General features: G+C 40.4%; 1 protein-coding gene across 1 annotated transcript in view; it reads left to right on the top strand.

Moving 5' to 3' along the window:
* The window catches only part of rnf43 (ring finger protein 43), a 98,739-nt gene that overhangs the window by 61,533 nt on the left and 23,748 nt on the right, over positions 1-13,458 (top strand). The window contains exon 2 of the mRNA XM_014469427.2: positions 1,264-1,377. Coding sequence (XP_014324913.1) covers positions 1,264-1,377 — 114 coding nt within the window. The remainder of the gene's footprint in view (positions 1-1,263; positions 1,378-13,458) is intronic.

The following is a 13,458-nucleotide window of genomic DNA, read 5'->3' as shown; positions in this document are numbered from 1 at the left end:
CTTGTGTGGGAGTGAACATCACCTTCCATGTAATTGATTTCATTGGTTTATGAGGGAAGAGCGCCAGCATCGCACACAAATGCCTCCAACTTCACTGATGGTGTGAAAACATCCACCCATAACTTGTCTCTACCTGGTAGACGTATTTACACTCCTCGAACTTTGTCACCTTTTGTTACAACCATAAACGTCAGTGGTGGTTTGGTGAGACGGACCTCTGGTTTTCCTGGTTTTTTACAAATAAAAAAGTCTGAGAAGAGCTTAGTGGGGAATTGACAAAGCCCTCCTGTGTCTGAGAGTCCGATATTACAAAGAAGACAAAGCTGATGAAGAGTCTGCATAACCAGCAATTTGAAAGTCTTGTCACAGATTCTCCTCTGAATTTAGGGCTGAACTTTGTGCCAAACTTACACTTAAGAATATGCCTCGATCTAAACCTGAGGTCTTCAAATCCAGGCCCTGAGGTCTTAGATTTGCCTCTGCTTTGACACTCCTGAGTCAAGTAAGGAGGCCCTTAGCAGGACTCTGGAGAACTGACTGCATGCAGAAGGTGATTCAGTTTTTTGATTCAGGTATGTTGGACCAGGGACATATCTAAATTCACTCTAGCTGGTTAATGTTTGGTTTGCTTCAAGCCAAGTAGAGTGTCTCTATTGGCAGTCTGGGTTAGGGGTTGTGGGCGCGCAGGACCTGAGCTCGATGCCGATGATGTCATTACGCGTGTGTACCCAAAATCTCTCAGTATATTTGCTCGTTGCGGCTTCCCCTTTCCAGTTGACATTGTATATGCTCTTGGGCTACAATTTATAAAAGGGTTTGAATCTCAAAGTTTGACCATAAAGGTATCTGTTTGGACTTTGTCAACTACTGCGGTCTCATCACAAATTGAAAATGATGGTCGACATTTTGCTGTTGACGCAAATCCATGGGCAAATCAACGAATTATCAACTTACTAATCTGCTGCCAATGAAAACTCTGGTCTGCTTAAAAACCGAGGTCTATGTTCTTCTATTTCTTCCATAAAGGCCAGAGTTGCCCTATCCTGAACTGTGGACCTCTTTGCTACTTCTCTCTTTCAGAATCTGAAGTTAGTTTCATTAACCTTTTCCAAAGTCCCATTGAAATGTTAAGTAGCTAGCATAATGGCATGAATTGTGATTGCTCAGAATTTCAAAGATGTTTGTGTTGGTTGGGGAAGAATAAGTAAAATAATTGGAGGGAAAACAATGTTTCCTTACCCTGTTTGTCGCTGTCTTCTGCAGTATCACCCTGTGTCTCTATGCAACACAAGCGAGGATGAACGACAAGACAGCGGCTTCATCACCATCGTCAAGCTGGAGCAATTAGGTCCCCACTGCTCGCCGCTGCTGGATAAGGTACCCTTCACACACAAAGCACACAAGGATGCCCCTTTCTGTGACCCCTTTTCTTTTGTCAGACTTGGCAGCAGAGAGACGAAACATCTCTCCACGCTGCCTTCTCTCCCAGCTCTCCTTCCGCTTTTGGATAAAGTACAAAAGGTTTTTGAGGGAATTATTTGGCAGAATTTTTTCTCTTTAGGACAGTGATCTTTCAGGGTGAGGTCTTGAAAGCAAAAAAAAGAAGAAAGAAACGAAGGGGCGGTGAGTTGGGAATGGCTCGGCGCTGCTATGTAGCAAGTGGCTATGAGCCCTGGCTCTGGATGTGAGGCTTTCGGGCCCCAGCTGTCACCGGGCCGATCTCAGCCAGCCAGACGCTAAGGGTTCTCCATTTCTGCTTCCCTCTAATAAGAATGCAGCCAGACCTCCGCAGATTCCAGCCACAATAATTTCAATGCATGTGTAAGTTTTGTCGGAGCTGACCTAAATCTCCCCCCGGCGTCTTTAAGTATTCTGCCATGCGTCGCTGGCTGGCATCCCTCGGCTTGAAAGCGGCGCGATTTAAACTGTTGCTATTTTTCTCTCTCGTTTTTCAAGTGGTGACAAATTAGCAGGCAGGAGTATAGTTAGGCGGCTCGCTTTTTTTAGCCTGTGTTTTCTTTTCCCCCCTAATTTAAAGCCATGTCGAGGAGCTGCCCGCCGCGGCGACGATGTAGAGACATTCCCACAGTTTCCCTTCTCTTCCCTCCTCCTGTTGCTCCCTGCGAGGGTGGGTTGGTTGATGGAGGGGACTAGGGGGAAAAGAGAGCTGTCACTCAAGGCTGACTGCAGAGAATAGTTTTGATTAAAGCCTTAATGGCAACCCTGTGTTGTCCCATAAACAAAAAGTTCCCTCGCCCTCCCCAACCCTAAAAGAGCGTGGAACAAAAGGCGTCCGCTTCCGAGTGCTCTCTCTCTCCCTCCCCGCTGACGGCCTTTGAGATCCAGAGAAGTTAAGGAGGGAGGAGTGTTTGTGAGGTGGGTGCTGAGGGAGGTGGTGGTGGAGGGAGGGGGGATCTTGTTGTTTTGGCTCCCTGGAAACTATGTGTTGCAATAAACTCCAATCCAGCCACCTGCATCCTCCCTTTTCTTGGTGGGATTCAGAGCTTTTGGTCATGGTGGATTTACTGGGGGGGAGTCATTGTGGGGTTGAGGGGGTTTCACCATGCAGCTGTTATGAAGTTCACCCCATGCCTTTTGAAGAGGATGAATCAGAGCGTACTGTACGGGGTGTGCGGTGCCGTCCCTGCCTCCGTTCTCTAGATGGCACTTGTTTATAGTTTAGTCTGGCTGCAAGGCGCCCCGGCCAGCCTATAGGAGCCTGGGACAGCCACAGAGGGCTCGTGTTGCGCCACGTACACTTAGAATAGAGTGCAAAGCAAACAAAGTGAGGTTAAGAACCTTAATGGGGAGGTTTTGTTCTTGTCCTTTGATTTTAGGTTGGTTTTCAAAGATTCCTTGAGTCACTGCAAGGAGATTTCTTCACCCATCTGCCTGGTGTTTAGTGTTCTTTACCCGAGCTTTCTCACCGTGATTTTGAACACTTCGGCTGGTAAAGAATACTGGTCAGAGATTGGTGGTCGGTTTCCAACTGGCGAATTTGTAAAACCTCTGATCTATAAGTATCAGTTCAACTAGAGGCAAAAAAAAATACAGAAACAACATCAAAAATATATTTTATACTTTCCTGATAAATTTCAAATGGAACAGATAATGATTAGGGTTAAATACAACAAAGATTTTATTAAAAGAACAAACGTTTCTTTTTAAATTAGATAAGGCATCGGAGATCCCTTTAATATTAACAAAAGTTAATATAAGCTAATCGTTGAATGGAAAAACCTTTGATTTTCTGTCAGTTGTGTTAAATTTTAAAATCAATAATTAATTTATTGTAGCGATATAGGAGCTTGTCTGTGATCAATCATAGAGTCTTCTGCTAGAGGTGATGTCGCACTGCGCCAGTGACAGGATTTCACTGTTATTTCATAACAACATGATTATGATTGTGACATTTTAAATAGCAATATCATATATTAGCAATAAGGCGTATGTGTGTATTTTATGAAATATACCACTGCCTTACCTGTGAGATTTTGAAAAGATTACCAACATTTCATCTTTTGAGGGAATAATCAAGGCAATTTTTATATGTACATTTAGCCTTTTTGTTACCCGCAGTATGTTTTTACTCTACAGACACATAGCTCTTATATAAGCTGCGTTTACAGAGTGGATACAAAGAGATAATTTTCAACCAGCCAATCACGGATCAGTCACAGACAAGACTGGTAAAATTGGTCAGTGGTTCAGGTCACTGACCAGTTTCTCTTTGCACCTCTACTCCAGATGCACAGTTTTCTTTTCTTGTGTTTTGACACATTGTGTCATCCCAAAACAAAGAGAATAATTGAAGATACTGTCCACATCTTTCACTGTATTCTTCTTCCATGTAACATTAGAATTTGGAGATTAATGAGTGTGTGTGTCCCGCTCTCTTTGTAAATGTCTGAATCAGATCCGTCGACCACTCCAGTGGTTTTGCGTCATTGCGCCATACAACATAACTGATGTTGTGTGGCGTACTGCATACTTCCTTTCTCTCTCTCTCTTTCTTTCTCTCTCTCTCTCTCTTTCGCTCGCTCTCTCTCTCCGCCAGCATGTTGTGCTGCAGTGGAAAAGATCCGTCCGCTCTCTGCTCGCCTCGTCTGTTTACACGGAGGCTCTGGAAAGGTTCTCGGGTCGAGCAGCGGAGCAACACGAGATTCAGAAGGAAAAATCTGAGAAAAACTCACACTCCACACCAGTTCGACTTTATTCCAAACACACTCTCCCATCAACTACTCCCACTTTGTGTTCTGCTTTGTGAAGCACTTTAACCCTGGGATTGTTTTGTGAAAACAGCTCCTACGGTGACTGAGTCTTGGGCCCTTGCCTGAACTTGTTAACTCTCATAGAGGTTTTCTTATTGATTCTGCCCCCTCAGATGAAAAGACCTCTTGGCCTGCTTTTTGCAGTAATCCTGTTTTCTTTAACTGAGCCTTTGAAGCTCATCTGTTTGTTCACCCAGTATGTGTGTTAGTGGATCATATCATGTCAGGCGTGCTTTACAAACGTTTCACAGCGGATCACATTGTTAATCAATCTGTTAATACACCCGTTTTAATGTGTCACATCCATTACGAACGCAAACTATTCCTGATCCCTGGATGACGACGCCCGCTCATTTCTGCATTCACTAGAGCCGCCTTGTGTCTAATCAAGACAGTTTTATTCACTCTTTGTGTGTAATACCAAATATGGCAAAGCAGCTTGTAATGTGAGGTTTGTTTCTGCTAATCGAGCACCATTATAAACCAGGCTAAGTGCCAGGCAGCATTAGCATGATAAGTAGCGCTAACTACCTGATGTAACAGCTTTATTTGGAACTTCATGCTTATTGCTCGTAAGAGGTGTCAGCACTAATTACATTACTGCTGACACCGTTGTGGAGAACAGTAGCTAAAACCAAGTTTGTATTTACTGATTACATACAAACTAGCAATAGCACTGTAGTGTAGCTTGCTTCTGCAGGAAGATAGAAAAGTAGTAGCTTAAAATTTAAATTTGTTATTGCTTCAGAATTAAAGAAAATGCATTGTTGTATACATATTTGCCTTGTGTGAACATTTGGGCAGATATCTAAACATGAGAATGTATTTTTGGTGGTAATTCTGAGGATTGTAAGGGACTACTGGCAAAAGCCCCAATAATAAGTCTTTTTTTAGTGTGGTACCACACCAGAGGAACACAGTGCTGTGCAACCTCCATTTATTAACATGTTCTTTTGGCATTTGAATGTGTTAAAGACAGTAAAATATATTTCTTTCAGCATGTACTACTACTAGCGGTTAGCATCAAAAACAAATAGCAAATCAAATAAGTTTTCCTACTGACAACTGGACCACATTCAGCTTAGACATAATGGCATTTCCTGGTCTGAGTTCGACATAATTGCCATTTTCTAGTTGGACCTTTAACACAAATCGAACACATTTTGCATTAGCACTGTCTTCTAGCTAGCTGCTGCAGGGAAGTTAGTATCAGTTAGAAAACTAGCAAACACTAACGGTCAATGAATATGAACCATTGCTTCAGATTTTGGCAGTTAGCATTATTTTACCGATGCTCTATGCAAATAGTTACTGCAAAAACTGTTATACAAAGACCAAAATGAAAAACAGTCTTTGGGAAATGAGTCTTATTTTGCCATCTTGTGAAAAAACTTAATTCAATTAATTCGTGTGAATTTGTATGTACACATGTCTGTGGTGTGACAAGAAGCTGCATGACTTAGCTTGTTGTCACTCAGTCGTCAAACATAAATAGTAAAGTTGACATTGAATTATTGATATTGTCAGAATACAGACGGTTACTATTACCATATTCACATCCTATTTACATTAATGTCAGCCTGTTGTATGTGTTTGTTTCTCTACTTGCAAGGCCAGTTGTTAATTTGCTATAATGATCAGAATATTCTGAAACTAAGCTAGTTCTTGGTGAATTTACTGGTATATTTTGGGTCATAGTCATGTTGTTGGCTCCAGTTCTGGTTCAGCTTAGTTTTTGTTTTTTTTAATATTTGATCTCATGTTTCTGATCAAAGGAAGAATTCATGGTGGACGATGGTGAGCTGTCATCTCTAAATCATCACACGTTCGCCTCCATGCGTCACAGTTAGCACAAGCTCTTCCCCCTGAAATGTATTTTTCCGGTGCCCACGTCATCCATTTTTAGATTAAATTTTCTAAAGAACATTATTCCAAAATGTCTGATCTTTCTGTGCTCATTTCAACAGTCAGAAACACGCCAGAATGAATGTTTGTGCTTTAAACACAACATAACATTGTACAGAAATGTAGGTTAGTTTCTTCAAACTTTGTTTATTATTACTATTATTATTATTATTATTATTATTTTATGTTTTGTTTAAATTGACATGAAATATTTATATACCTAACTATTAGAGCAACACAGAGACTGACAGATTTTTTTCTCACACAACTATACATACATGATAAACAGCATTAGAGTGGACAAAGCGCAGTGTCTTTGAGCACGGAGCACGTATAGGGGTTGATCTGCATTTTTTGTGTTTGTTTTCCCTTGGGAACGCCGTGAAAGAGGTGCACCTGAACAACTTGTGTCTTATCACACGGGCGACTGCTGCAACACGCCTACCTCTGGGCAACACTTAAAGATGAAAGTGATGAGGAAGGTGATTTGTGCAGGCGTTGACTTGGTAACCAGGTGTTTTGGAAGGAGGAGGAGTATTAAAATCTACATATTAATTAATCAAAAACGACAGATCTGGAGTGCATATAACCATAAGGGTTTCTGCGGTTTAGTTTTGCAACAAACTCGCGCCCTGTTGCAAAGAAACCTTTCGCTCCGGTCCCTGACAGCAGGTGAAAAACATTCCTACAATCTTTTTTTTTTTTTTCCAGGTATAACATGAAAACTTCAAAACACGTGTGGGTTGAGAGTTAATTGGGCGACATTATCGTTACCTGCTGTTTTGGATCCGATCCATTGCCTCCCTACTGATATGTTTTGAGGAAAACAAACCGATTGATTTAATAATATCTACTCCACAAGCACATTGGGCTGCTGGAAGGAAGGAAAGTTAGCACAGTATTCATGTGGAGGAAGGAATTTTATATTGCTATTCCACACTTTAAATAAAACACTCATTCGGAAGGACTGAAAACTGTGATTGGCTGGTCTGTTGAGGCTCAGATCTCATGTGACAGCTCGATTTGACTGGGTGACCTAACTTGCGGGCTCCGATCCATTTGACAAAAAGAAGAAATAAGAAGGAAGTCATAAACTGCTCTTAATGGTTAGGTTGGTCTCCTACTGTTGCCTTAGCTTCCAGACTAGTAAAAGCAGTCCCAATGACAGGAAGTGGTTGAGAACAAGAGAAAGCCCGCTGAGGGATGGATAAATCACAGTCCTCATGACATTGTTTTTCTCTCTTATTGACTGCAGGGGGGGTGACTCTGGGCTCAGGCTGTTATTTGTAGACAGGTCGCTGGAACGGCAACGGCAGCTGCCTTTGGCATCTCTGTTTTTTTTTTGTTAACCGAGGCCAACGTCTCCAGCTCAGCTGGGACACGTCAAGGAGGAGGAACATCGGGAAACATCTGGAAAAAGACGGATATTTTAGCTTTTAGACTAAATGCAGAAAGCAGCAGGTACACAATGGCCGTTTTGGCTGGTATGAAATGCGTCAGTGTTTGAAGACTTCTGAATTCGCTTCGATTTCTCTCCTGAAAAATTCATTATTCGCTCGCCTTGTGCCAGACGGTTGTAGAAAGGTTGCATTCCAGAGGACGAACTAGGACTTTCTGTCTCTTTCTTCTGTTAGTCTGAAACCGACCCCCCCTTTTTTTTCTCTTTACTTCTTTGGCTTTACTTTAAAAGATCTGCAGAAACCACGCACATTCCAATATCTGAAGCAAACACAAACACACACACCCTCCCAAAATTTAATCTGTTTCCAATATCAGATAAACTCTGAGTCTACTACATAAAACCTGTAAAAACCACATGGGGATAGTTTAAAATCTGTTCTTTTAGTCCTTCCACCAAACCAGACAAGCTGTTTCTTACTTTTTTGTTGAGAGTAATATTCCTTCTGTACTTTGACAAATAGGTTTATGGTTTGGTCAGGTCTTCTTTTGTGCGATAGCTTCAAAAGAATAAAGCTTACATTTCCATACGTGTTTATAAACACCCCTGGTTAATATTTTTGTTAAAATCTCCTGTCATTATGCTTGCTAATTTCAGCTTCCATTTAACCTTGAAAAACTTTTTTCAGGCAGCAAAGTAAAAACGAAGGAAAAGAGCATTTTGACTCTTCAGCTAGTGAAGAAATAAAAGGTTGGTTTTCACACCTTGTCTGTTTTGTTGGTGAAAACCCTGAAAGTCGCCTCAAATAAAAGCCACCAAACCCAGCAGGAATGAGACTGGAGTCTTGACTTTTGCAGACCTCCTCGATGACTCATCGTTACATCCAGCTGAGCAAACGGTTAAAACTGTGGCTGCACAGACAAACGCATCAAATACTTCTGTCCGGAAAGAAATTGTGGCCTGGAAATAATATTCACACCCGTTCAACTTTTTGCCATTCTGCAGGTTGAGTTTTATTGACATTTCACATCAAAAACACAACATAATAGAGCAAAAAGTATTAAAGTGTAAGTAAAAGGACTTTTTAAAAAAAAGCGGGACATGCCTATGTACACAGACTGTATATTGTAAATGCTTTTCATATATATATATAAATATGTATATAACCCCCAAAACAAAATATATTTCTGGAATTCCTTTCAGAAGTTAATCAACAGTAAACAAAAACCACTTGTCTATAATATGCCTGAAATAATTAATCGTGATTATTCAGTTATTGAAATAATTGTTAATTTAATATTCGATGAATCGTTAAATGGAGTACACGGACTCAAAAAAAGGCCATATACTGAAAAAACCCCAACATATTCAGGGAAGTAATTAGGCCAATCTGTACAAAAATATACATATATTTTTCATGTAAGGTTAAAACACTTTTAGGTTTTAGCCAAAACTTCTCAAGTGGCATAGTTTTAGCTTCACCCGGATTTACTAAAGGAGTGCTTTGTTATTGCATTCCAGGCAATAAAATGTTTATTTTCTTATTCAAAAAATGAATTTAGTTGTTTAATTAGGTCATTAAAATGTTTAAGTTTTACTACTTAAACATATGAAAATGATTAAGTAGTAAAATGAAAAATCTGCAGGAAGTGCCGATTTTTTAATCCTATTAATCGATTAATCGTAAGAATAGTCAATATAATTGTTATTTGCAGTCCTGGTCTCTAATGTGAACATGAATGTATTTGTTCGGTGAAGGCCTCCGAGATTTGCGGCTTCATGTATCTGGCCTTTATGGAAGACGAATGATAAGAAGAAACAGATGTTTCCCACAAGCCAACCAGCAAACAGGTGGAAGAGAGTGGATGGAAAACCAAACTAGTGCATGAGGTGGACTAGGTGCAACACGTCGGTGGCAGCCTCATGCTGCGGGAATGCTTTCCGTCAGCAGGGTCAACAGGGATTTTAAGATGGATGAAGCTAGTCATGGAATAAATATGTAGTTATGTTCTCGTTGTCCTTGTTGCTGAAGCCTGAGTAAAGATGCCCGAGCATTGACTGCTTAGCTCAGCATCACGACGAGTGTTTTTTACGTTTCCTCATTCTCTGCAGTTTGTTTTTCTGCACCCATTCGGTTTGTTTTGCGTCCTTCTTGTTCTTCCCTGAGGGTTTCCAACAAAGTCACACAATGTGCACCTTTGTCAGACCTACTCCCTTATCCACCTATAACGGGAAGAGTCCCAACCCCACCCCACTCCAACATGACGTGCCGTACATTTTACTCATTTGCTTTTGCGCTGTTGTTGATGCTAAGAAGAAAAAAACAGCACTATGCTAAAAACCATTCATTCTGGTGTTTGTTTTTGGTTAGAAAATTAAAACATGTGACATAAAACTTTACAGGAGAAAATTCTGGATTCATAAATACTTAAAATAATACATTTATAACTAAATACTGTTCTTATTTGCATTGTTTAAGATGAAATACAAAGTAAAAATTTAACCAACAGAATTTTCTAATCTGCTTTTCTAGAACAAATATCTCCACAAGTCTGGATATTCAAATTAAACTCCAGATGAGAGATAAAATGAAAAGCTTAATGAAATATTTCATCTATGTAAGATAATTGCTAGAAACATTGCATTAGCAAAAGATATAATATAATAAAAAACTAAAAGAAATTATGATTGTAAATAGCAAAATAAAAAATAATAATTCTGTCACCGCAGCTTAGCCTGCAGTCATGTTCAATAAATTAGAATATTTTTTCTGAACAGGCACATTTGTCAGATTAAAAGAACCTTTTCAAAATAACAACTTTTAAGCACGTATTAAATTTACTTTTTATTAAACCCACATTTTTCTATTATTATCTATAAATCTAAGCAGAAAATCATCATGATCAACAGAAATAAAGGCTGGAAAACACCAGCGTGTGTGGCATTAATCTATATAAATGCCTAAGGTAGTGATAAAATTTATTTAAATAAATGTACATTTTGATAATATTCTTAATTTATTGAATATAAAGTATATCATATTTGGAGGATTGTATCACAGAGCAAAGATGGAGACAATTTGAGTCACGTCTGCAGTAGCACTGGAGTGTGTGTGTATTCCCATGGGAAGAATATTTTGGACAAAGAAAAATCAGAGGCAGCAGGAATGTTTTTCAATCTACAGTCACCCAAACAAGCCTTGGGCTGCTGTTTGTTGACCTCATCTTATCTCTGAAGGGCTGGAGACACAATTTCTGGAAGATTATCCACACATCAGGGGCAGACAGCTGCATTCAGGCTGTTCAATGCCTCAACCAGCTAAGTAGGGATTCACCATGAATGAAATTTCCCACTGGTTACAATGGGAGTTCGCCAACAAGGTGGAATCTCTGGGTGTGGCAGCAACTGTAATGTACAGCCGTGTACTTTTTAACAGTGGTCCTCTGGAACCAGAGAGGGGAGGGTGGATTAGAAACACCAGAATAAGCCTTTATTGCTGGGGGAGACCATTCACTGGGAACTTTGCTTAGCGAGCGACCCAACAAAGAGAGGAGGACTGCAGGTTTTCCCACTTAATGAGAAGTGCATTCCTGTTTTTGTCATCACTTCAAAAACAAGTGGTATCCTTTGCATTTCGCAGCCACCTAGTTTTTGGGAGAGTTATTTCAGTGGCCTCAGAGAGGCAAAAAGCCCCCACACATAGTGAATGGTGTTTGTTCAGGTGAGCAGATGGGACACAAAAGCATGGAACTGTCCTCAGGATGGTGAGAGGAGATGTTCGTTAAGGCATTTTTGACCTGTGGAGCAACACAAGTCAACTCCATGGGAAGAGACTTATTATCGTGATTGATGTTCAGCCACAGCTCTGTTGAGGGGTGCGTCAAGAAAACTTTTCCCGACCAGTAAATGCACCCGGTTTTTGCGGACATCAACACTCTTTGGAGTCGAAGTTGTAACTGAATGTTGAGGACTTAAAAGTTAGCTATGTGCTCTATCAATCAAGTGTTTGGAAATTAAATCAGAAGAAATAGAGATGTAAGAAGCTACTTCAAGAAAAACTGCTATTTTTTTTCATGTGTTGAGACATCTCTGCACTTCATTTTGGCTTTAAGATGGTGAGAGAGAGCAAGACTTGGATAACAAAAAGGCTAAGCAAAATACACAAATGTCTGTTTTATACAGGAAACCTAAGACTCAAATAAAGGTCTACATTTTCAGGGTGTCTGCACCCTTACAAATTCTTACATTTATGTATCTAAAATTAATTTCTTTAAATGTCTTAAATTCATTATTAAAATGTAAGTTAGCATTAATTATGTTAATCACAGATCTTAGTCATTAACCATGTTGTCATGCCAGGACTATTTAATCTCATATATTCCATGCTTTTTAAAATCCTTTCTCAGACAAACAAAAGTTTGAGCCTCTCATAGATATCTACGTTTTGTGATTCAAAGTGGTTGATGCTACCGTTAACTAGCTGTTAAGGTGGCCTTGCTGTCTAGCTATCTTTTTCGCATCTATCAGGGGTAACTGCACATTTATTGCCAGTTGGCTAGGTGACGTTCATCTTCATCAGTGCTGATGAGCCATACGATGCTACATACTTTCTGAGGATAAAAGTTTGGTACTGCAGCGGTTAAGACTGTAGAGAGTGTGAGAAGAATAAAACTTCTGCCAAGATCTAACAGACCCTTAGAAATGTCACAGTTTTGCTCCCCTGGAGTGACTAAAGCACCCCAGAAAACAGTCGGCGCTGCCGCTGATCTAAGAGCAACATTCTCAAAGTCTGACGTTGGAGATTGTGTGGATTTTAAACACGGTGGTCAAGCACCAGTTTTGACTAGTGCAGAATTTTATTTCAACAAAGTTGTTACTATGTACGAAAATACAGCTGAGTATTTGTAAAACAAAAGGCTAGTAAAAGACATTCGGAGTGTTGTCCTCACCTTATAACCAAAATTTTCTTCACTAACAAACAGAGATAAGAACACGGACACAAACCCAGATTGATGCAAATCAAGGTATAATCTATTCATCACTGAATATCGTAATATGTTGTCAATTCAACATTAATTCTAATGACCTAAACCAGCATACAACAAGAGCAATAATCAATCAGCGCCCTTGTCTGGATACTGGGAGCATTAAAGCATTTCTGGGGTTAGTCAGTTCTGCAGGTCAGATCCTAGCACACCACCTTGATCTGCTGCATTGTTGACATTCACTTCTGTTCACCATTGTCATCACGGCTGCCAACAAGGTGTGAGTGATTTGCAGAGGGTCTCCGCTGTGCTCCCTCCTCCCATCCTGTCATGGCTTGTCGGTTTCGTGCAGGATGGCCGCGTTGCTAAGCTAAACATTGACTCGGAGCTGAAGGAACAGCAGAAGCTTTTCCCAGCGCATGCATAAGAGTTTGACGATTTGCTGTTTGCTTTTGGAGGTGATGTGTTCAGATATGCTGGCTCTCTTCCCCCGATTAACAGCTTGTTGCTCGCACTTTCTCACTCTTCTGCTTTTTCCTTCTTCCTCTCCCCTTCCTGAAACGGCACACAGGCTGTGCACAGCCTCTGCACAGGCTTCTCTGGTTCTGCAGTCCAACTGGACATTTTCATCAGGGCCACCACAAACTTTTTGTACCAAAACAGTGAGATGCCTACACTGTTGCCTAGTGGGAAGCAGCTCTTCAAAATAGAAACAGTTGGACTGTCACCTGCTTGTGTGTGGATTGTAAGATATCTCCCCCTAACATGTGATGGCAGAAACTTTACACTCATTGCTTATAGATGCTAGCAAATGTGCTTTGACATAAAACACATGTTAAATTAATCTGTTTGGCTTACACACACAATATAGCACAGCTAGCTGCCACAGGAGGTAAGA

The sequence above is a fragment of the Xiphophorus maculatus genome, chromosome 11, assembly GCF_002775205.1.
Source record: "Xiphophorus maculatus strain JP 163 A chromosome 11, X_maculatus-5.0-male, whole genome shotgun sequence".
Classification (NCBI taxonomy): Eukaryota; Metazoa; Chordata; class Actinopteri; order Cyprinodontiformes; family Poeciliidae; genus Xiphophorus; species Xiphophorus maculatus.
The sequence above is the reverse complement of the archived record's forward strand: the minus strand, read 5'-3'. Positions and strand labels throughout refer to the sequence as shown.